The sequence below is a fragment of the Vipera ursinii genome (assembly GCF_947247035.1).
Source record: "Vipera ursinii genome assembly, chromosome: 1".
Classification (NCBI taxonomy): Eukaryota; Metazoa; Chordata; class Lepidosauria; order Squamata; family Viperidae; genus Vipera; species Vipera ursinii.
The window spans coordinates 297,965,596-297,991,319 of NC_139512.1; the positions used below are offsets into that span (position 1 = coordinate 297,965,596).

Consider the following 25,724-nt stretch of genomic DNA (forward strand, 5'->3'; position numbering starts at 1 on the left):
CTCACCATCTAGGAAGTTCCTGCTCATCTTTTGCTTTACATCAAAAGCTGTGCTTTCAGCTTCAGCTGAAACAAGCTGTATGGAGCAGTGAATCATTCTTATGTAAGTTGAGAAACATGACTTGCCATGACACTAAGCTACTGTGGGCAGGCCCCTCTGTCTGGTCGATCACCAGTGATTGTTAGGGATGTTCACATTTTGGCTGCAGGAAAACCCACAGTATCAAAAAAAGCATCTATTCCATTTGCCTTGCCAATTGACAATAATAGGAGAACAGGAGGAAAGAAGGAAGAAACATGGAGATTTCTAGGACTCAGAAGACCCACTTTCCCCTATATAGTAGCCCACACCTCCATCGTAAGGTCAAAACAGCTCTACTGCAGGAGTTTGGCTGCCAGGTCTTTGACTTTGCTGTTTCCAAAGCGAAAAGCAGCACCAAAGCAAAAGATGAAGTCCCCTGGTCTTCTGATAGGGTCTTGGACAACTTGTCACAGCCAACTTGCCACAGGACAAGAGTTACACCAATACAGAAGAAACGGTGGAATAGAATAATTGAAGAAAGGATGCAAAAGTAGGGACAAAATAAAATGTGAATGACAAAAATTAAAATGATTTTAAATAAGTAAATTGAATGCTTGAATTGTCCCACAACAAAGTTGGCCCATGACAAGTTGGCTGTGGTGAGTTCTCCCATTCTGCTTCTGATAGACCACTGCACATGTGTCTGAAATGCCTTCCATCCTCACTGGGTACATTAGCCCCTTTCCATGGGTTTAGGAGTGCAGACTTCTGACAGCAGATCTGTGGGGGTCTGCAACTGGCACCAAAGGAATTATTTGCCTACCCTGCCTCTCTCTTCCACTGGATTCTCAGTGCAGGCAGAGCCCTATCCTGTTTTCATTGCTATGGCAGAACAGAGGTTTTGAAATGCAGTTAACTTTTTTTTTGAGCTGCTATATATTTGTGACAGCTCAAGCACAGCATTTACGACTGGTTGAAGCGTCATGTTTTGTGATTGTTTTTTGCCATTTACCAGCAAAAAACACCCATTGGATAAGCTGGATTCATACTTATAACGTGTGATTCACTTAATGACCCTCATAAAAACAGTCACATGACTCAGCTTGTGACCACAACAATTTATGATTAAAATTCTGGGCTCAGTTTCGAGGGTAAGTCAAGGATATCTGCACAATTCTCTTCCTTACTTTGTCAACCTTGATCTAATTTCAAGCATTTCATTGAGCTGTAACATTGCTTTTAATGTTTCTAAGTAAAGCTTTTGTTGTAATTTTGGACACTAGTGACTATTGTTCTATTTCCGTGATCCTTTTTCTGACCAAGGTTGTCTGCTTGGTGACATGTTCTTGATACCAAGTTCTGTAGAGAACAGCTGACACAGAGCTGTAGCTGGCTGCTTCTCCCCATAGGAAGAGAAAGTTTTTCCCACTCATGGATACTTATATACTCAGTGAAATATAACTGAAGTCGCAGCAGAAGTGATCAACAATATGTTTGTAGAAGAGTAAACCAAAGGAGTTATCATTCTTTCTGATTCACAGTGGTAACATGCTTTGAATCATCATGAGAGACAGAAGGCTGGGGACTTATTTACTGGACTGAATGCTGGCAGTGACAGGCATAGTGTCAGTGGCATAGAAAGATTCTTCTGCATTGTGTCATCTTTAGGATTTACTCCTACAAATAAATTTCAAATTTGTCTTCTGTGATGATTAATCACAAATTTCCTGAGGTAATATTTCTATTATGTTTTAGGAGGAGCAGCTCTGTCCTTGATTTACACTTCAGGAAGACTCACTTGTGCTATTACATTAAACAAATCTATCTTTGTATGCATTTACAAAAGGTGAAAATGCAATCAATTGCAATCCATCGTAGCAAAATGGGACAATGAGGAGAACAAAAGGCAATTTTTGAAAGGGCTGTGTTGTCAAATTTCAGAACTATAGATGTTAATTTTATTCTGACTCTGTTTTAATCTTCCTGGGGTGGGAAAAAGTGCAGAAATAAATATTGTTTATCTAGACTGGCTACAATTCTACACAAACATAGATGGCAAATTGCATGCATTTTGGGCAAATAACTATGCGTTCATAATCATAATAAAAAAATGAAATGTAACTGCACTTGAATTCAGTGAAAAAAATTCATTTTCTCCTGTGAGTTACCATATCTGGGCTACAAAAATTCAGACAAGAGCTGTGTGATAGCAAAGAGTGGTTATCTGCAACACAGATAATAAGAGTTATAATTTATTAAATGTACATAGCCAATTCGTAGTAATAATGGTACCTTCTCTATGTATGCAATTTACTTAAATAACTGTTTTAAGGTATGTTGCCTTTATGATGACTATTCAAGATAAAAAATTTATCTCAAGAAAAACATATTTTATTTTTGTCATTTTTTTCCTCTGTGAGCCTTGTCAAGTTTAAGTTGTGTCTTTCTTCACACAAATACTTCTGCTTCCCCCCAATCCCCAATACTTTTAAAAACTCTTTGGTTGATTCTATAATTTTCCTTCTTACTATGGCCTTTACAAGATTTCTATTCTCTTAAACTTGCCTACAAGATTAGCTGAATTGCAGCTAAAGCTTTCATTGGTTGCACAGTCAGATGTTTAGATTGGATTTGGCATTTTTTTCTATCTACCTGAAGCTGTTTTTCACAGACCCATGAGTTATCAATGAGATTCATATATATATTCATTCATATATATATATATGAATATTACAAGACCTGCACATAGATTAGAGAACAAATGAAAGTGTACAATATCATCAAAAGAATTCAAATGGAAATGGGCTGGTCACATAGCAAGAAGAACTGATGGAAGGTGGACCAAGGTAGTTGTAGAATGGATCCCACTTGATAAAAAGCATCCACAAAAGAGACCTAAAACAAGATGGATTGATGACATCAGCAAGTATTGTGGGGCCAATTGGCAAAAGATTGCTCAGGACCATATTGGTTGGAAACATGTGGAAGAGGCCTTCATCTGAGTAAAGTTACCTCTCATCTCTACAACGAACCTGGCCGAAGCCATCTTGCTCATCCTGGTTGCCATGAGAATGGGAGAGGGGGGGAAGTGGAGGTTTTCTGCTAATCTAAACAATTTTCTGCCCTGTGGGAACCAAGGTCATTTCTACCAGTCAGATTGGGTGATTGGGAGTACTGTTAGAAAGCCCACCAAACTATTCTATTGGGAAGCGTAGTGGATTGCATCATATTGGGGTGGGAAGTTTAACTTTGTAATACTGTAACTCTTTGTGGGGGGGGAATTTCAGACTTGGTTTTACTTTTGTTCATTCTGATACTTTGTAACCAATAAACATGTTCTTTGAGGAAGCCTCTAGCCTTGGGGTTCTGATTTATGTGGTCTCATCTACCAGAACCATGACATTAAATGAAGTCTCCTAAAATCTTTTGCCTTGGGATCCTGAGCCCCAGTCACATACCCACTACTTTTGGGAGGATGGCAAAGACTCAGGGAAGAAGCCGAGATGGAGAAGAAGGGAGAATTGGCCACTAGCCTCAGCACAGCTCTGACTGCCAGAGCACAGGCTCCTGTTCAAGTGGAGAGCAGAGCTCCTGCAGCTGGAGCTCAGCCAAAAACCTGCATAATTCCATCTAAAAGGTTGGAACAACAACAAGAGATCCTGACCCTTGGAGAGCTAAGCCACTCTGAGGAGGGCCCCCCCATAATGGAGCACCCCCAAGGCTGCCGAGGCAAAATTTCCTCTGATATCATCCCACAGCCTTCAGTCACCTGTGCCAAGGAAGATGAAAAGTCCATCTGGATGGGATGATTCTGAGGATGGAGACACCTGACGGCCATCCACAGCCACTCAGTCAAGAGATTGAGAGAGAAGTTTGACTGGCTCAAGGTTGGGGAGACGGAGCCAATTGCTCGTTCTGTAATCTCTTCCAGACGGGACACCAGATGCTCGCCAATGCTCATGTCTCCTCATCGGAGCCCAAGACTGATCACAATGGCCTGAGCAGCTTCCTCGCAACCTCAGCCAGCTTCGGCATCGAGTCTGGTATCCAGCCGAAGCCCAGAGACTGGAGTCCCGCCAGTCCAGAGACCCAGCTGAGGTGGTTCCAATGGGTGGTACCTCTATGACTCCAGAATCAGTAGCTAGTGTACCACCCAGCATACTGGGGACACAGCCAATAGACCCACCTCTGATCAAACCCACATTTGATGGAGACCCTGAGAAGTTGTCGTTTTTTCTTAAACCAGGTATGGGCTCACCTGAATTTCTAGCCCATCTACCCTGATGATACTGGGATAGTGGATGCAGTTGCAGCAAACCTAGAGACGGAAGCCATGGAATGGATAACCAGCCTACATGATGAGAAAGCACCAGAGCTGTGGGAGATCAATCTGTTTATGGCAGAACTAAAAGCCAGATTCAAGGATGAATCCCAGGCCCTGCAAGCTGAGAAGGACATCCAAAGCCTGAGGCAGAGAGGATGACCAGCCAAGGACTATGTCTGGGAATTTCTGAAACTTGCTGGCAAGATCAGACAATGGCCAGAATGATCACTGATTCACCATTTCAAAGAGGGACTAGATTGAGATTTATTCCAAGCATGCACCTACCGTGGAGTCCCTGATCAGCTCTGGGGGTGGTACCACATGACTGTGTCCCTAGACATCAAACTGGGTCATTACCAGAGACCCACCATCACTGAATCAAAGCCAAAGCAGAGCCAAGAAAAGCGCCCGTTTGGCAAGCATTCCCAAACTATTGTAGCCGCCAGTTTTCTCCAAGCATCCATCGGTCCTCCGATCAAATGTTTCCAGTGTGAGCAATCGGGTCATCAGGGTGCTGATTGTCTGGTTTCTGTTCCCCAAGCTAAAAGTGTGCCTGCCACCACTACAAAGCCAAAGAGGAACCCACAACCTTGACGTGAGAAGTTGCAAGCTATTCGGGTCACTTCCCTCTACAGGGAGAAAAAGAAGCTCCACCAGAGTGCCTACCAATGCCTGCTCTGGGTGAAGATGACTGATGGTAAGTCGACCCATCTCAACTTTCTCCATCTCCACCAAAATCATAGTACCCAAGAGAGGTGCCCCAAAAGATTTAAATTTTCTAATTGACTTGGGTTGCACCAGATGCTTAATCAATCTCTCTATGGTGCTAAAGTTGGGGATCCATGCCAAGCTAATGCCCCTGGCCATGAAATTTGAGCAGGCAGATGGATCTTCTTATCAGAGGAGCTCCTGCCATGACTGAACCAGTGCATTTGGAAATGGGGAGACACTGGGAAATCATCTGTTTCATGGTGGTTCCTAAATTGACTGGGGCTGTAATCCTGGGTCTGGCTTGGCTTGATAAGTGACACCCCATGATTTGGTGGGAGGATTGAGTGAGGACTCTAAGGTGAACCCCTTCCACCCACATCAACCAGCAAAGTAAAGTGTCCTGCTGCAGCTGAGACCCAAGGAACTCTTGAGACTCTAACAGCTGTTGTAGAGCACGTGCCAGGGATCCAACTAATACCAAGAGAATATCGAGACTTGGTGGAGGCATTCAGTGAAAGGGAATATGATGTCCTCACCCCACACTGAGCAACTGACTGTGCAACTGACTGTGCGACTGACTGTGCCTGCCTGGAGCCAAGATTCCGAAGCCCAAAATGTACTCTGTGATACCCAGAGAGATGAAAGAACTGAGAGTACATTGACAAGAACTTAGATGTGTTCATGCAATTGATCAATCAAGTACTGCATGATCACTTGTTCAAGGGGGTCTTAGTCTACTTTGATTTACACCGAGACCATGGAAGAGCATGCCAAATTAGTGTGCGAAGTGCTCAAGAAGCTGTTGAGAGCTAAACTGTATGCCAAGCTCTCTAAATGTGAATTCCATCAACTGCGTCTCGATTACCTGGGGTACAGAATTTTGAGTGAAAGGGTGGAAATGGACCCTGCCAAAGTTAAAGTGGTGCTGAAATGGCAGCCCCCACAGACCCGCAAGCAGCTTCAAAGTTTTCTAGAATTCGCAAACTTTTACTGGCAATTCATTCCCTTGTTCGCTAAAATAGCTCTGCCGATCACTGAGCTACTGAAAACTGGAAAAGGAAGGAAAAAGCCCTAAGCTTGTCAACCTTTACATTGATCTATGGAGTGCCAAGCAGCATTTGAGCACTTAAAGAGGCTGTTTGCAGCTGAACCATTCTCAAATACCTTGACCCTGAGGAGCAATTCATCATCCAAGCTGATGCAAGTGATGTAGCCATGGGAGCAGTACTTTTACAAAGAAACCAAAATGGAGACCTACAATCTTGTGCCTACACTTCTAGAAAACTAATGGACACTGAGAGGCAGTGGGCTTTATGGGAGAAGGAGGATTTTGCAGTGAGGTGGGCAATGCTAACTCAGCGCCACTTTCTTGAGGGGAGCAAAGTGCCTTTTGAAGCACTGAAAACCCCTCAAAAGTTGTCCCCTACACAGGTCCGATGGGTACAATATTTTAACCATTTTAACTTTACTTAAATATTTCTTGGGAGGGAAGATTTTTTTGGCGGGTGCCTTGTCAAGAATGCCCCAATACAAGAGCCATCAAGATGAAACCATTAATTCTATTATTCCGCTACCGCAATCAATTTCTCAGGTGATCACAAGGGATCAGACACAGGGGCAATCTACCGAGACAGATAGCCGCATGACCCAAAAGCTCAGGGAAGAATTGAAGACTGATACCTGATTCCAGGAGAATAAACCCCTGTTGACCTATTGGGATGGTTTGGCCTGGAAGGGGTCCAAATTATACTTGCTGGAATCCCTCAGAATTCAAGCCTTCAACACAGAACATTGTTAAATAAACCAACCCTCCACAAAGTGAATAATGTCAACACAACTACAATAATACAGCATTACAATGTCCACAATCAGAAATAAATTGATAACAGTATGAATAAGTTAATAAGTTGCTAAACGTATGAATTAGAAGAGGGAGTTTGGCTAAATGTCAAATCTAAATGTAATGTGTGTCTATAATTGCTTCATTTATGAGCTCAATTTTGGGGGAGGGGGATACCTATATTGTTAAACCTACATTTATCATTTTTGTCAAATTATTTATTTTCTAGAATGGAAAATGGAGCAAAAGTAATAAATCAAGGTAGAGTCTGAATTAATGTAAGAACTAAGCAGATCTAATCTTGAAAAGCAAAAAAAATCATTCTATATAATTTTTCATATGATATGCATCTCTCACACTATTGTCTTTCACAGTAATCAATGTTATGTAAAATGCAAAAAGGAGTAAGAAACCAAAAGTATGATAAAACAGATAGGAGAAAGAAAAGGTGTAAGTAACTAAAAGAAATTAAAGTCATGCAATAAGAAAAAAAAGGAAAAGTAGTTAAATAAAGAAGTTAGTTCTACTTTCCCATAGCTTTTATCCTTGCAAAACATCCTTGCTTCTTTCATGTCCATACATTTCTTTGTATGTTCTTTTGATCTTTGAACTTCTTACCTATGTATTTTAGATTTCATTACCTCTATCCAACCACAACTTTCTTGATTTTTCCCATTCATCCATCATTATATGCTTGTTTTTCAATTCAGTCCTTTAATTCTCTACTGTAGATGATAAAATTAAATTTAGAGGACCAAAAGTTAAGTTCAGTATTCTTCATATATTTATCAATAGTTCCTACATGCCTCATGTCATCTATGGAACTCAAAGGAGTATATATCAATCTATTCTCCACCCCCTTCATCATAGTAATCCTAAACAGGTTAAACACAGAGATAGTAATATGATTTACAGTTTTCAATAAGCAGTAGCTTGTTGGGTAAGCCACAACTGGTTTGTTTCAATCAACACAGTAGCCTGTAAATCATGACTGGCTCTCTATATCGTGTGATGTCAAAAGCAAAATTCAACTTTATTTACTATAGCTTGTATTTATTACAATGGATATACTGTGTGGTTCTTGCCAATGATTGATACAAAATAAATCAGGATTTTTTTATGGCCAAGGGGTAGTCTGTATTGAGATTTTTTTAATCTTAATCTGACACTCCACCTGGTATACTGATTCAGCCCAGGTTGTGGTTTATGTAGGTCACGTTGCCAATCTTGAAAAACAAGACAAACATAGCTCCTTTAAACTGTAATCAATGTTAACAATCATTAGAGAACATTGTTTCCAAATACTCCCAGAAACTGATTACAAGGAGATAAAAGCCATAAACCTAAGATGTTTTTACTTCTTAAGAAGATACAATAGATAATTATAAAGATCCATAATTACTCTGAAATATTTTTAAGATACATATTGAGGCCATGCATATTTCCGAGCTTACTATACACTGATAACACAATCGATGAATTCTCTGAATGTAGTTCTTTAGGCATTTATCTGCAAATATTTAGTGCTGCATAATTGGAAAATAGCAACAAAATCTAACAAGGGCTTTGCAGAGTCTGAAAGTACATACTCTATAAAATTACTACACAATGATATAGCAACCCCTGTCCAAATTTTTCAACCTTTATACTCCAATCTTTCTGGTTTTGCAGATGGGTACGGAGGGGGAGACGATGGATGGTTTGCGTGAGCAGCCTGCAAGCATGAGTGCGCAGCTCCATTTGTGCTCACGCAAATGGGGTGTGCATGCATGCACTTAACTGCTGCTCGCATGAGGATGCGCATGCACACACATGCATGCATACTCGCCTGCCATTTTCATGGCCCAGTTGCAAACAGCTCATGGCCCACTAGTAGGCCGCAGCCCAGAGGTTGGTGACCCCTGCTTATACTATTTAAGAATTTTAATTGGCCCAAATATGTTTAGTCTTCCTCTATGTGTCACCTATGCTTTCAAAAATGGTAGATTTAATTTGTGAAGTTTTTTACCTTCTCTGCCTGAAAAAAAAAAGTCATTTGATGGCACATACTGTAGATTTGAGATTGGCCTGATTTACCTTTTATGGTGGAAGGAGCTCAAGATTTCTAATTTCAAAATGTAGGTTTCTAATGGAAGCCCCGCCCTGTAAAAGAATGTGGTCTGATTGGAGCCAGCCCAGCTATGTCCTAAGAGTTGCCTGATGGAAAAAGATACACATCCACATTTCCAAAAAGTATCTGGCAGTGCTTCCCATCATCCCTCACCTTTGGCATCTGTATGTGCATATGCAAATAAATTAATACTAATCCAATGACATCTTTCTAAGAAAATTGAATCTCAAATAAGGGCCATCTTCCAAATTCTCACTCCTTGCAAGTCACATTCACGCACAAAATTGTGCTTATAATACTTTGTTTTATGATTTTAGTTTTACAGTTTGTAATTTTATTACTGCTATGAGCTCCCCAGAATTGATAATCATTGCCACCCACTCCTTGACTATATCCTTCGTTCTGAAGGCTTGGCTGAGATTCAGGCCTGTCAATCTCCTGCTTCCTGCCCATCAATTTGTAGCTCAATGGATGTACAAAAAGCGGTAGCAGGCCAGATTTGGAATCTTTGCTTTAGCCAACAGACATTTGTGAATTAAAGTCTATGAATTAATGTCCTTTCCAGACACTATTATTCAGAATTTTTCTCTCTCTGATGAATTACAGCTCTCTCCTGCATTTCTAAGCATGTCCCCCTTTCTTGAAATGTGCTACTGTAAAGATTTTGTATATGGGAACACCCAATATAGTTAGGATCATGTAGCACAGGGGTGTCAAACTCAATTTCATTGAGGGCCGCATCAGCATTGCGGTTGCCCTCAAGGGGCCGGGTGGGTGTGGCCTGGGTGGGTGTGGCCTACTGGGTGGGCGTGGCTAGAGTGCGTATGGCCTACTGGGTGGGCATGGCCAGCTCTACATTGTTCGCATCAAGGGTGCCTATGGGGGCCTGGGCAGGAGTGGGACAGATCTGAGGGTCTCTGACAGAAGGAAGGTCTCTGGGCCAGGATCAAGGCAGTGGGAGCCGTTCCCTCACTGTTTCCAGGATGGCTTTGCGGGCCACATGAAACCACTTTGCGGGCCGCATCCGGCCCCTGGGCCTTGTGTTTGACATGTCTGATGTAGCAGGACACACGCATGCCAGAACAAAGGTAAGTACTGGGATGGCTTAAATGAAAGTCATTAGAATTCATGGGAATGAGCCTTGTACAAAGTGGGGCTCTAACAAAGGATACTTAATTTTGAAAGGAGATACATCTGGAGCAGACATCTAAGACATGAGTGTGGTATGATGCTTATGATGTTGGACTAGAATCAGAGACAACCACTGCCATGGAAGTTGACTTTGGATCAGTCTTTCTCGGTTCAGTGTACCTCATAGGTACGTAAGTTGAGGAGAAAAAAATGGACAGGATTCTATGTATACTGGCTTTGAGTTCCTGGAGGAAATGTGAGAGGTAAATAAAACGCTTTGCAAGCAGTGGTTAGTCAATACATTTTATTAATCTTTTCCTGCTTTGAGATATTGGGAGTTGTTGCTTACCAACCATTCAGCAACTGAAGTTATGATGGCACTAAAAAGGAGACTTACAACTGGTCTATGAAGTTGAGGCTGTCACAGTATCCCTATGATCATGTATTCACAATTCAGGCATTTGGCAAATAATGTGCATTTACAGTGGCAGTGTCTCATGGTCATGTGACCATCATTTGTGACCTTCACAGCCAGCTTCCAACAAGCATTACGAAGCCGACAAGAAGTCACAAGTGCTGATCACTTCTGACATCACGTCTAAAAACCAGATGCAGAACTGACATCATAAGTCAGTCATAGCCAGGGCACATTTCAGTTTGTGTTGCTTAGTGATGGAATTGCTGGTTCAAATTGTAGTCAGTAGGTGAGGACTAAGTGATAATGGTTATGTTAGCCAATACTATAGTGAAAATCCCAAAATTTATCCCAAATATAGAGCATGCCGCCCTCAAATAGCAATTTTATTATGTTATTTATGACAAAATGGGCTTCTGTCCAATTGTATGGTGGTCTAAAAGTACATTTTAAACACGTATTTTATGAATGTTCAATGTCAATGCTAACTTTCAACAAAATGTTAATTAAATAGAAGAAAACAATTACAGTTCATTTCTCATCTAGTCCCTTAAAGAATGAAGACATTGGGTGTTTTTTTTTAAAAAAAAACCTTCATTTTTTATTGAAAAAATGTTAAAATAAATTACATTTTATAAAGTTTAGTATTTACATACAGTGATTCCAGTGACAAAGTAGCAAAATAGAACAGATCGAAAAAACACTTGTGTCTCTTTATGTGATGGAGTGACAGATGAGTTCAAGCCTGTACAGAATTTGTGAACTATTTGAAACAGTGATGCCTTAGTTCTAGGAGTTCAGTGCAACACAGAAGATGTAAAAAATAAAGACAGGTCAAACTGGTAGACAACATTTATGTCTCAATAGGAATTTTATGTATTGTTTTTTTATTCCCAATTAAAACAAGATGCAAAGGGTAACATCCTATAAATGAAAGTGATAAACCAGGCCACATTTAGGGATAGAAAACAAGAAGAATGGGCTGTGATTTTGTTGTTTTGATATATCCATTGCCAGCAATGGAGTTAATCATATCTGCAAAGAAAGAGGACCTTTTTCAAAATGTTTCACTCTTGCTTAACAGAGTACTATACTCTGTTCTTCCAATGGCACATTTTAAAGTAAGTGTGAGTAGTATGTGCTTTACATAAACCTGTTACGGAAGCTGTGAATCAGTTTTGTATTAAATATACTTGGAAATCAATAGTCAGAGTAGTTTCCATTCTTTATCATTTTGCCATATAATTATTGGAAACAACCCCAGGAAATGCTACCCAGGTTTAATTAACTGTGGTTATGGGAAAATTCTACTGAGTAATACGAAGAACTCACCTCATTGCTTCAACTTCTGAAACAATTTTAGTTTCCAACAACAACACAGTGACGTTTACCTAGCTAGGCTCTAGGTTTCTCTGATCCAACTCACAATATTGGTTATAGGGAAAAACAGACAAAGCAGTATTAAGGCTTCATGATCAACAGTTTATAGAGATAACTAAGAAGAGCCCCCCCCTCTTGTATTGAAACATATGAATAGCATTGATGCTCTGGTGCTTTTGATAGCTAGCAACCATTTTTAAAAAATGTCTTCTGTAAACAGCTACATAACATGAGCCCAAAGCTAATCTGGTTAGCTCTGTTAAACTGTACACTCCTCCCTCTCCAATAAAAAAAAAGCAGTAGTGGTTTGTAAATCTTACATTCCAGAGTATTTCATCTTATGTAAATTCTTTCCAAAATGTAGTCAGGGAGCCAGAGAATCACAGATACTCCAGCTACTATTGTACCTCCTTTCTGAATAAATGTGGTTTTTTTTAAATAGTTACTTCGTCCAATTCCACAGTCAGTACAAAAATTGTCTCCTTTGTCATCATCTTTATTTGTCTAGGGCCATAAATAAAGACTCAGAACAAAAAATCCAGCTTCTCTTAAAACATAGAAGACAATATTTTCTATCAGTAAGGAAGATCAATTCTCTAATAGGGCCAAATTACCACCAGGTAATGCCTGCTGGAAAACTGTACTCAGAGAAAGGGCAACTGAAGACATTACGCAGCTAATAAAACACTTCATACATCTTTTTGCTAATCACAGTGAGTAAGTACATTTTGTCATTTCACCTGTAGCAAGGCACAAAATGGAATTATTAAGAATTAAGGCTCTTGTCGATGGTCCAAGCACTTGGAATAAATCTCCACTAATGAGATCTTCCCCAAGTAGCAAATCAAAAGTCTAGCTATCCATTTTATCTTGATTTCAAATTTAAAAACACGATGCTTATTTGACAGCTAGACAAACACTTTTAAAGGAAGGTGTTAATACCTTGTGCATCAAACCTGAAGAGCAGCACCAAGCCTGAATTTTATAAAGGACCTTATCTCTAGATGCAAGCTGTTTCAAACTTGTATCCTCTCACATCTGTCTACCTGTGCAATCCAGCACCTAAACAATCCAACACAATAGTCACCCTAAAAGCAGCAACATACACTTATCGTGCATTCTCACCTTTCTGTTCCTGTACTGTATTTAAAATGCTGTAAAACTTTAATAACATTCATTTTACACATTACTGTGTGCTTCTTTAGTGCAGAGGCAAACTTTTATCCACTCATTTACGAAATATATCCCAGAATACATCAGGTTAAAAAAGTTACTTTCAGGAACTCCAGATATAGTTTTGTCACTTACACATGACACAAGTGGTACTCATTACTAAGAACCGCTCAATTAGAAATGTAAATTGAAGACAGCATCTCTGGGTGTTTTGAGTTGTTTGATGATAAAGATGGTTTACTGTATAGTAATAAAAATCAACCTTGTCTTTCAAGGAACCATCTAGTCAAAATAGCTACCATGTTTTAGTGAACAACAAGAATAGCCTCGAAAGGGTAACGCTGGAACCTTCAATGAAATAACTGTATGAAAATACAACTGTTGGGTTCCTTAGTAATCAAGTTTCTACAAACATTTCTGCACAAACTGTATATAATTCAAAACAGGAATGGACTTTTTCCCAGCAAATATTTTAAAACTGTCTTTTCAAGAAGAGTTTGCTAACAGGAGTGTTCATCTAGTTAGAGACATGTTTCTAAAGATAATAGAATACATCCACTCTCACAACAGAGTCAAAATTACAGCAATTGAGTAGATTTGAATGTATCTTATTATTCACAATTAGTACCACAAAATTCCACTTGACCTTATTACCATTTTCAATTCCAAAATCCTCTCCCCAAGTTTTCAATCGCCATAATTTTCATTCCATTTCCAGACTGAAGCCACCGAACTATAACATAAAAGATTTACACTGGAGTGTAAATCATCCAAGTAGCTCCAGTACTTATACTGCTAGAATATTATTGAGAATTTCAATAGAAAGTTACAAATCATAGGCAGTTTTCTACCTTAAAAATAATCCCAATCATTGTGACAGTTTCATAGCAATATAAAGATAGATAAATTTTGATGTGACAATTACATTTAGTTGCTTCTGTAATACTTCTCATACTCCTTCTTTTGTGTTAAGGGAGTTCATTAAAAATAAGCTAATACTTTATTTAGAAAGCCAGCTGAAATACTATAGTGGTATTTCAGCTCATAACACAATATTACCAACTCTAAAGTACTAGATGGAGTGGAAAACTTTATAGAAATGGAGCCATTGACAGAAGAAAGAAGAGAGTAGTTATTAAATCCTTCAAATGGAACTTCAGCTATTCAACCAATTCAATAAGATACACTGATTCAAAAGCAGAGTTCCTTTAAACTTCACTTAGACCTATAAATGAAGTTCATTCAAGTATAGAGTATGGATGGTGAAAGGGCACTTCTGATGCAAAAGAGAAGTTTATCACTGTGCTTTTCTTCATTTTTAAATGTCCTCTATGTATCTTCTTGCACCATTCTTATTTCAATCAGTTATTTCAATCAGTTATATGTGCTTTTCATGAACACTGAGAACATTTGGAAATATTCAGCTTCTTGTCCATACAAGATCCATACTTCCAGTAGATTGATCCTGTGTTTCAAGTTAGTATTTTTGTTCATGAACTTCTGCTCATAATTCAACTGAGCTATATTAACTTAGACAGACACTAGTCAAGCCACCCATGTATCTCAACTCTGGCCTTCAGAATACTTTGCTCTTCCAGTTCAAGCATCCCTTAAAGGAGAATGATGAGAGTTTTGTGGTGTGATTATGATAAATCTATCAATAATTTCCCCTCTGAACCGTCGCATGATTTGTATTCAGTTTCTTCAGAGCTGAAGAGTTAGTGCAGTAATCCAATGCAATCATGGCCTGCAATCAACCCAAAACCAGTCTGACTGCAATCTTAAGAACTTTACTCGAAAGAAAGAAAGAAAGAAAGAAAGAAAGAAAGAAGAAAGAAAGAAAGAAAGAAAGAAAGAAAGAAAGAAAGAAAGAAAGAAAGAAAGAAAGAAAAGGAAAGAAAGAACGGACGGACAGGCCCAATAAGTTTAGGCTTTTGCTCTCTTAAATTCAAGAACTACCAAATTCCTAGAGAACCTTCAAGGTTTTAGAACAATTATTTCATAGTGAGTAAAATTCATCAAAAGACAAGATCCAGGCAACACACGTTTTCAGTCAGCTAATAGAAGGAAGTAGTGGAAAATATCTCATTGGATATTCCTTCTCCTTCACTTATGGTTGTTGATTCAGATCATTGTCTATTAAATTTTTTTGCATCATATGATTTCAAGAAACTCCCTCCCACCTTTTTCACGTTGCAGCATTGGCAGTATTTGCTGTGTTATACTCATTGATAAGCTGTTCATAAGGCACTGATATCTCCATCTCATTACCGGTAAAAGTAGATTCATCAGAGGATGAAAATTTCACCAGTTTCTCAGGGGTTTGAGGCTCCTGGGCAAGATTGTCGTCCACTGAAGACTTTGAAGTTTCTTCATCATCTGAAAGGTCATCCTCTTCATCCTCATCCTCATTTACAAATGTTATGTTGGCATTTTCAAAAATCAAAGGTCGATAATCCCGCGAATCCCAGGCTTCCCCTTCTTCTTCACTGATCCGGTCCAGCTGATTTACAAACACATTGCCCTCCACTGGGTTATCCCCGAGACGTTTGTCAGTCAAATGCCTCATCACATGGTAGTTCTGCAGTCCAAGAGAAACCTTGTCATAGTCAAACACATTGTTCCTTGTGTACATCACTTTGAGATCTTTATTGGTATGTTGTAAGGTTGGCTTGGTTTGCTCTGAGTTGAGAATTTTGTCACTGCTTGTTTTCAAAGCCTTCTTTCCAATCTGCTTAATGAGATCATTGTAACTTTCTTCCTTTTTGGAAAGGAAACTGAATATGTTAATATCTTTTGTGTTAGGCATCTGAAGAGCTTTTTTGGTGGGAGAGTGATTTTCAAAGGATTCTTTTCTTTTTTTCCTTCGTTTCTTGATTGCTTTGTGAACTTCTACAAACATGCTGACCTTCCAATTGACAAACAGTGAAAGCCAAGCAAGGCCTAGGTAGATCCACACCTCCACAAAGTATCTATAGAGGGAGTGATAGTTCATATTTGGATTCACACCTAAAAAGAGGAGAAAAAAAGAGTGCAAGAAATATAAATTCAGCTACTGCACATCTGTAGGTGTTCCATTGATCCAGAAATTTGTTTCCATTACTAAAAATTCAACATTTTCATGGATAAGTTATGCTTATGGCACATTTACAGGAAGTTTCAGCAAATGTCTAGAAGCCTAGCTTATCCCCTTTCTGTGACCTCAGTAGTCAAATGAGGCTCAGGTACTAAGCTGATAACAGTCTACTCTGAAAATTACAAAGAAAAACATTCAAAGTTTGTTAACTGAATGATTATTTCAACATCAAACAGACACAAATAATAAATAACATTTTGCAATCTAGGCTTATTTATTTGTCAAGCTACCCATAAGCCTTGGTGGAGCAGTGGGCTAATGCCTCCTTAAGTAACACCAGCTGCCTGCAATTAGTGCAGGTTTGCATCCCACCAGGCTCAAGGTTGACTCAGCCTTCCATCCTTCCAAGGTAGGTAAAATGAGGACCCAGATTGTTGGGGGCAATTAAGCTGACTTTGTAATAATGCCGCTTGGGGTGTGTGTGAAAGCCCTAATAAGCAGGCATATACATAGAATGAAGGCTACTGCTAAGCTTGTAAGCCGCCCTGAGTCTTCGGAGAAGGGCGGGATATAAATGGAATTAAAATAAAAATAAAATAAAAATAAAATAAGTTTAGACAATGAAAGCATTGTAGATATCATCTGTCTTAGAGGAAGCAGAACAGCAAATACACACAGTTCCATGGTTGTTCCCTGAGATAATTTTTTTTTCATCTTATCTTTCCCTCTTTTTTTGTCTTGACTCTGCATAGCACAGAGGCCAACGTATTACTTAATCTTGATTGTAATTACTTGTAGTACTGCTCATTTCTATTTGCATGTTTTAAAATCTTTAAAGGCATATTCACAGAATATGCACGTTAGAAGCTATTCAAATGACAGGTTTATTACTGACCAGCAACATAGTCTCCAAATCCTATTGTGGTGATGGTGATGAATGAGAAGTAGAGGCCTTCAATGTAATCCCATTCTTCAGTCACCGTAAAAACCAAGGGAGGAAGAACTAAGTGGACTAGAATGCCCCAAACGATGAAGATAGCTGTGCAAGTAATTTGTGCCTTTCTCTGTAATAAATGGAAGGAAGAAGGATCAATCATACAGTGCAAACTACATTTAGTAGATTTTTGCTCATATTTAGAAAGTCCATCTTGTCATATTTTTTGATATACTATCTTGCAGTAACAACAGAATAAGTAACTGTAAGCTATAAGGAAGTTGCTATTATTTTTGGCTATTTTGTGCAGGCAGAAACAAGGTTGAAAATTTCTACTTTACTTCCTGTTTCATGTGTGCGCACAAAGTCCTATATGGTAGATTAATAGCATGTTATTTTTGCTTGGTGAAGTGTTCTCTTTGATTCCATCCCTACTCCACCAACTATAATAATAAATTGTAGAAATTCCTTGAAAAATGTCCTTTTAATAACACTTTTATAATTTCTAATTTCCCTTTAATGGCTCTTTAACACATTTCACAACTGAAAAAAAATGACATACCAGATGCATTTTCCAAGACTATAACCATATAAAATATGATCTGTTAAAACAATATTCAGGCCTAGAACATAAGCACTGCCCTGCTGGAATGGACCTCTGTCAATCTAGTTCAGCAGTGCATTCTCACAATGGCCACTCAATTGCACAAAGAGACTGCTGGTTTCCAGGAGATGGCCTTCAGATGCAAAGCCTCTGATCCTCGTGATTTTTATGAATTGGTCCAGCATTTTTTTTAAAGTAGCCAAGCTGGTAGTCATCATGTCATTCCAAATTCCAAAGATCAATGAAGTGTTGTGTTTAAAAAACAAACTCTTTTTTTGTATCCTGATTCAATTTCACTGGGTGAATGAGGAAATGAATGAGAGGTAAGACAACTGAGGTGCACAAAATTTTGAATGGTGTGAATAAAGGAGACAAGAAGAAACTATGTTCTCTTTGTGAAAATATAACAACTCTAGTTTCTATATTTTGCCAAAGGGAACATAGTTTCTTGTTAAATCTTTATTAACACCATTCAAAATTTTGTGCACCTCAGTTATGTCACCTCTCATTCATTTCCTTTCTAAATGAAAAAGGCTCATAGAGAAGCAGCTATGGCTCCTTGATCATTTCAGTTGATTTTAACTTTCTCTGACTATACTATATCCTTTTTGAAGTCTGGTAACCAGAGCCAGGCATAATATACCAGATGCAGCTGCAACACTGATTTACATCAGGGCATTATGATACTGACTGGGTGAATGTTGCATTAAAATCTAAATGGTTAGCTTATTCTGGTTTACAGTCAGCTTTCTTATTAGTCAAGGAAGCTATAAACAGCACCAAGGAACAGGAAACAAATAACTGACATAGCAAAATGCAGAAGTTGCATAAGATGGGCAGAACATAAGTACTCTGTCTAGTTGAGAAAGCAGAATTCTCAAATCTAGGGAATTTAAAAGAAAAGAGAAAAAGTGAAAATCCTATGAAACCACATACAGGAACAAGAAAATGACACATACAATTTAAGCAGATTTGTTTTAGGTAGTATTCTGCATTCTTACATTAGAGATGATAGTGTTCCACTCATCAAATTCCTTGCTATAAAACAGTTAATACAGAAAACCTAGTGGCAGTTCTGGGCCAAAAATCCAAAAATTATGAAGATTTATGCCTTTAATAGAAATTATGTTTTGGGTTTTTTTTAGCATTGTTGTCTAGGGGCAAAGGTGTGGAACTGGAGAATGGATTTTTAAAAAATCACATTAACTATTAGTTAGGGTTTAAAGATGCAGACATGTCAAACACAAGGCCCGGGGGCCGGATCTGGCCCGCGAAGTGGTTTCATGTGGCCCGCGAAGCCATCCTGGAAACAGTGAGAGAACGGCCCCCACTGCCTTGGCCCTGGACCAGAGACCCTCCTTCTGCCAGAGGCCCTCAGATCTGTCCCACTCCTGCCCAGGCCCCCATAGGCACCCTTGATGCGAACGATGTAGAGCTGGCCACTCCCACCCAGTAGGCCATACGCACTCTAGCCACGCCCACCCAGTAGGCCGCGCCCACTCTGGCCATACCCACCCGGCCCCCTGAGGGCAACCGCAATGCTGATGCGGCCCTCAATGAAATTGAGTTTGACACCCCTGAATCGTTCCTTAAATTGGACTCCATATAATTTCAATAATTTTCATGTGCTGGAAGCAAATTAAACAGAATTCCATACCAGGCTTACTCCTCTCTTTGTCAGGAACTGGCCCAGCCTCTTGGCACGACCACCAAAAAATTTCCCCAAAGCACTGATCCATGTTAAGCAGAGTGGAACACCAAAAAGTCCATAAAAGATACAGAAAAGTCGCCCAGCTGAAGTTTTTGGAGCAACATTTCCATAACCTGAAAAATAATATTGTGATAAAAAGTTAACCATGCCAGGACAGTCACATGTGATAAAAGGTGTAATTTGTCTTTTAGGATTAGGTGCTGAAAAAAAATTATAGAGCTTATTCACAGATGACAGTTTTATGCATGATGTTCTCACGTTGGATTTGCTTCTATCATGTAAAACATGATCATTTAGAATGTGTGACTAACAGCACTGCCAATGTCTAAACCATCACACACTTGTGAATATTTACAAGGAGGAATAAAAGAGAACTGACCTGAACAAAGAATTCTATTATTTGCATTGTATAAATTACTTGAACTTTTTTTTTTTAAAAAAAAATGCTTCTGGCTCTGAAGATATTTTTTTGAAATGAAAAGTGATTTAGACAGCAGTCAATAAATTTGCAGCTGCAAAGATGCTGACTGAAGCGTTCCTGCTTTTCTCCCTACCTTCTGTGGATTTCATAGACTTTCCTCATTTGATTTCCATTACTAGTCCAATTCTCACTACCAGCTTCTCAGTGAAAACCTCTAATTGTTCCACAGTGCAACTGGAGGGAAATCACCTATTATAAAGGACACGTGTTTTATTACATTGTTTCAGCTCTCAACAATTTCTCAGCAAAAGAGAGAAACAGGGCAGAGGCAAGAATGAAAACAAGACCCAGTGAGTATTTATTATTAAGAAGTTGGTTATGAGTAATTAAATCAGTGTGGACTCTTAGCAATCTCATAGTCAGAGATTTTTTTTCCCATGTCCCTAAAATGGTCTATCACAGTGGTGGCGAACCTATGTCACATGTGCCAGAGGCGGCACACAGAGCCCCCTCTCTGGGCACGCGCACCGTCGCCCCAGCATAGAGTTCACCAGAGTAGCTTCCGCCTTCACTTTTCCTGTTTCCGGTCTTGCCCTCCTTCAGTGGTAGAAAGGCCTGTGGGGGTGATGGTGGCTGTACAGGGCCTCCGTATTTCAGTGAAGGCAACAGAGCTGGAGCCCATGGTAGTGGAAGAGGGTGAGCTGTTTCTTCAGACTACCCGCTACCCCCTCGCCTGAGCTATGGCATCAACAGAGGAACTAGTCGTACCGGTGGGGCACTCACTGAGGGAGCTGCTACTGGTAATGAAGCCGGGGAAATGGGCCAGGTGGGGGGAGAGCTGCCCGTGCTGCTGCCACAAGGCGAAGCCAGTGGGGGAAGAGGGATCGGACCCATGTGCCCTACTACCTGGTATCCTTCCACAGCCATGATGCATTGCAGAAATCGGCCGCAGCACCAGTGGGGCGGCGTGAGATGCTGCAGCAGGACACCAGGAAATGGGTGCATGGGTTTGATCCCCTATCGCCTCATGGCACTGGCAGCTCCTCCATCCCACCCAGCCTGTTTCTCTGGCTCCACACCGGCAGATGGAGATGGAGGCGAGGGGCTGGGGGCGTGCACGGGACAATGTGGAGCAGCAGTTGTGAGGGGTGTGCGCATGCCTGAGCCCGCCCCCACCAGCACAAGGATGGGCGGCACAGCTTTGCTTCCAGAGCTGCTGCTGGCTGGGCCTGGAGATGCAGGGATCACCATCACCATCTCCTCCTGCCTAGCCTGCCACTTAATAAAGCAGGCAGAACAGCAACCATCCCTCTTTTCAACCAACTGCCCGCTGACTCGCTGAGGTTCCATGTAGCCGGATGCATCCTAGCATGGTTGGTTTCTCTCCTCCCCATCCCATCCCTCCTGGCCTCACATGCTCTCCTTTTCCTGGGCATGACCCACTGCATCGCCACCTCAGCTGTTAGCCGGCTGTCCAGCTCAGAGGTGGCTACTCTGAATTGCTGGAGGTGGGCAAGGTGGGACTGCTTTTTGTCTTCTCCTCAGGACAGCTTTGGCAGATCCCCCCTCACCTACCTACCCACCCTCTCCCCTTTCACTCTGCTTCCGAGCCCTCTTCACAGCTCTGCCACACAGCCACCGAAGCGGCAGGTGGAGCGCCTCTGCCGATGCGGAGCTGGAGAGATTGCCCCACCCACCACTGCCCAGATGCCCTCGCTTCCCAAACCATTTCTTTTCTGACCTTTCTTCATCACACACCTCCCCCCTCCCCTACTCCGCCTGTTGCTAGAGGGCTAGCTCAATATTGGCAGCGGGCTGCGGAGCCCCAGAGTGCACCAGTTGAAGGGCCGGCAGGCTGTGGCTGCTCACAGACACCGTCAGCCCCCATGCGTTCGCTGGCCTTTGTGTGTGTGGGCCGATGGTGTCAAGGTGGCCCCTGCCTCACCTTGCCTTGCCCCACAGCAATGGCACCCCCACCCTGCCCCCTGCCTCGCCTCACTCTGCAGGACGAGCCTCTGGCCAACTGCCCCACCCTCCAGAGAACCCCTGGATCTCCCCCAACCCTTCCAATGGTGACCATTTGCCACTACAACTGAGTCTATCCACCTTGCTGCTGATCATCTTCTTTTCCTCTTTCCTTCCATCTTTCCTGGAATCACAACCTTCTCCAAGGAGTCTTTGGAGATAATATATCCTAAGAATATATTTTTCATAATATATCCTATTTTTTCATAATATATCCTAGTCATTTGTGCCTCAAGTGACAACTCTGGATTGATTTCTTTTCTTGCCTGTCCATGATATTTTCAGGAGTCTTCTCCAACACCTTTCCTATCCTGCTCCTTCAAAGTCCAACTTTCAGTTTCATGCAGTATCACAAATAATATCATCGCCTTTGCAAATCTGAACTTTATAGTTACAGAAACATCAGGGTGTCTGAACATCTTTTCCAAGACTTTCATGGATGCTCTTATTCTGTGACATATTTCTTGACTGCTTGTTCCTTTACTACTGATGGTTGATCCTAAAAGGCACAAACCATCCCACCACTTTAACACAGTGCCCTCATTGTTAATTCTAAGGGTAGTTGTCTATTCTAAGGCCTGTTCTCATTAGTTTGGTCTTTATGTTTAATTTAGTTCCATTTTTTTCACTGAGCTCCTTGACTTTTATTATTAGAGCTTGCGGATCTTTTGCTTTTTCAGTTATCAAAGTAGTGTCATTGATAGTAGTTACTGATACTGATACTTCTTCCTCCAATTTTAAAGCCGTGCTCATCTTCCAAACCAGCTTCAATATTATATTCAGCATATAGGTTAAATAAATAGATTATAGAGATTATGTAGTCTTGCCTCATTCCTTTGCCAATCTGGAGTCAGTCTATTACTTCCTGACCGGTTTAAAGGTTTCTCACAATGAGATGTTTGAGATTCCCGTTTTTAAAAGCACATTCTACAACTTAACATGATTGACAGTTCAAAGGATTTTTTATAATTATTCAACACATAATGACATTTTTTGGTATTCTTTGGCTTTTGCAATTATCCAGCGTGCAGCAACAATGAAGTCTCATATTTCTTTTCTAAAGCTTGTTGAACATTTGACATCTATTTTTCCATGTAGGGTTCTAATCTACATTGGGTGGCCCTAAGCATTGCTTTGCTACAAAATGTGAAATTAAGAATATTGTACAATATTTCTTCTAGTTCTGTTGGCCACTATATCATCCTCCTGATTGGTTGGTTATAGCTTGGTTATAACCTTGACTGATTAATTTGTATACATTTTAATCTTATATTTTATGTCATATGGTATGCCTTATTTTAATTGTGATGCTTCTGACCTGAAGAAACAAACAGATCTTGACTAATTCTTCTTCAAGTTGCTTGCCATATTTCAATGGATAGTCCATTAGTTCCTATAGTCTTTTTCGTTAATGACCGGAGTGCTGATCTAAATTCATCTTCTAAGTACAGAGTTCCCCAACATTTCCAGCTTTGCAGAACGGTGAGGGGGAGAGGGGGTGGTTCCGTGCAAGTGGCCGGCAAGCACATGCGTGCATGCTGCCCCATTTGCATGAGCAGTGTGCACGTGTGCCTGCTACTCACACAAATGCAGCGTGTGTGTGCACTCGCCGGTCCTTTCCGTGGCCCAGTTGCAATCCCCTCATGGCCCAGTAATGGGCCACCGTGCACAGGTTGTGGACCCCCGTTCTAGTAAACATTGTGAAAGCCATAATATAAAAATGTTGTATTGGTTTACTTGAGTTGCTTATGGGAAAAATTGGAAGAGAAGAACCATCATATATATTTCAAATAGATTTTAATAATAGTAACAAATAAAACATGGTGCTTTATTTGATTTAGCAGCAAGGTTTCTAATTCCCTTTCCCACTTTCCCTGGTCAGTTTGTTTTCCAGCACTATGTGTGTTCTGCATCGGAACAAACAAACATTGTAACTCATGTTTTTTCTGTATCTTACAGGGATAGCACAAAAGCAAACCAGAAAAAAAAGTCATCCAACAGTTCTGTTATCATATTTATTCTGTAATTTTTCCATCAAAGTCAGGAATACCTTGAGAACTGCGGGGAAAACATTTCTCACTGTGGTATTGTAAAACCACCATCTTGAAATACATAGCTTTTGAAAAATAATCTGCTTTGTATTCAGGAGAAGCTTATGGGTTTACAAATCCAATTATTAGGCATTTCTATGGAAGAAAATATTGTCATAGAAATCTCTAATTCCTCTGTGCTTTCTTCCCCTATATTTTACATAACAGATTGATTCAAAGTCAGTAAATAGGGAATCTATTCCTACTAGGGCAGGTACAGCTATTCATGATGCCAATATCTGAGTCTCTAAACTGCCAGTCTTAAAAAGGCAAAGAGACATTAAAATATAGAAGACTGCCAAACTAAGACAGCTTATAATCAATCCCCTCCAGCTTCCTCCAATGTTTTAATTTTTCATTTGATTAAATAGTATTTCCCCATATTATGAGTGGACCCCCATATGGACAAACTGATACTTGCCAATGGTTGTAATCACTGTAGCAGCAAAGATGACAGCATTAGGCCAGTTCCAGTAATTAAATGTATCATTAGCATCAATTGAAACTCCTTGCCCAGCAGCTTCTGAGACCACCTATTAAAAAAAATGATACAAATCATTCAAAACACAGCAAAATATATTAAAAAAGAGAAAGAGAAAGAAAATGTGTTTTTCCAATTCTTCCTATGTTTGTTGCATAATGATAAACATGGCCATAGTAGATAGTTTTAAATTACAAAGAAAATGTACTTACTACCAGCACAAATATACAATGTTCAATAATTGTGGATTTTAGAAACTAGAAAAGCAACAGTACATGGTAAATGATTTAATTCTGAGGTCATTTGGAAAAATATAATAAAATTCTTATATGCAGAAACTAATAACCTAAATTTGAAAGGGTGGGTGGGTTGATCCTGTTATAGTTGTTTAAAAACAACCCGTGTCATCATCTCTTGCAGGGCAGAGTAATGCTAAAAAAAAAATCAAAACAATAGAACCACAGTGGAACGCCTGTATGTTCACTCTGTTTGGATAAGCTTACATGAAACTGGACTTCTCCAGTTATTTTTCTTTGCTTCGTTTGTTAAAATCAGTTTTATACTATCAGGTCAAATCTCAAAGATCAATCTTTCTATATTTGTTACTGATTACTGAAATTTGATTTTCAGTATTAAAAGCAAATTAGATTCTGTGATTGTTAAAGCAATTTTTCCAAGCATTTATCCAGTAACATTATTTAAGAAAATCAACTACTGTTCTGCACAGTCAGTACTTTGAGGCAACTTACACCTTTTCTTATTGGCCTATTTATTTATATAGCCCCCATTTCTCCAGGAGCTCCAGGCACATGGGGATCAATTATATTTTATTCACACTAAAATAACTCTGCGGGATAAGATACGTCACTGACCTGGCATCATCTAACGGCTGAAGGTGAGTTTGAACCCAATCCTCCTGGTTTTAGTTTACATCATTGTGCTAACTCTTTGAGAGAAGCTGTGTGCACACATTCCAGCAGAGAGAAAACCAATGTAAAATAGTCTAGCAATTGAAGCATTTGACTGGGCCTGCAAAGACCATTTTTAAGCCTTATTCAGCCACCTAGTTTACTGCATGACTTTGGCCAGACATGTACCTCAGCACAAGACTTTTCTTCTGGTGATAAAAATAAGGTTAGACCTTCACGTACACCTCCTTAGGCTTCAGGAAATGGTGAGACACCAATGCCACAAAATACACAAACAATGAATCCAGCGAAAAGGATTCATTCGTCCAGTGAAAAGGAATGAAACAGACTTGTATAATCTCTTCAATA

General features: G+C 40.0%; 1 protein-coding gene across 1 annotated transcript in view; it reads right to left on the minus strand.

The window, feature by feature from the left end:
- Nucleotides 1-14,958: 14,958 nt before the first annotated feature.
- Nucleotides 14,959-25,724, minus strand: part of KCNK5 (potassium two pore domain channel subfamily K member 5) — a 35,913-nt gene continuing 25,147 nt past the window's right edge. The window contains exons 2-5 of the mRNA XM_083349345.1: nucleotides 24,388-24,499; nucleotides 19,377-19,543; nucleotides 17,077-17,245; nucleotides 14,959-16,114 (exon numbers count right to left, since the gene is read on the minus strand). Of these exons, the coding sequence (XP_083205471.1) occupies nucleotides 15,294-16,114; nucleotides 17,077-17,245; nucleotides 19,377-19,543; nucleotides 24,388-24,499 (1,269 nt within the window). The 3' untranslated portion in view covers nucleotides 14,959-15,293. The remainder of the gene's footprint in view (nucleotides 16,115-17,076; nucleotides 17,246-19,376; nucleotides 19,544-24,387; nucleotides 24,500-25,724) is intronic.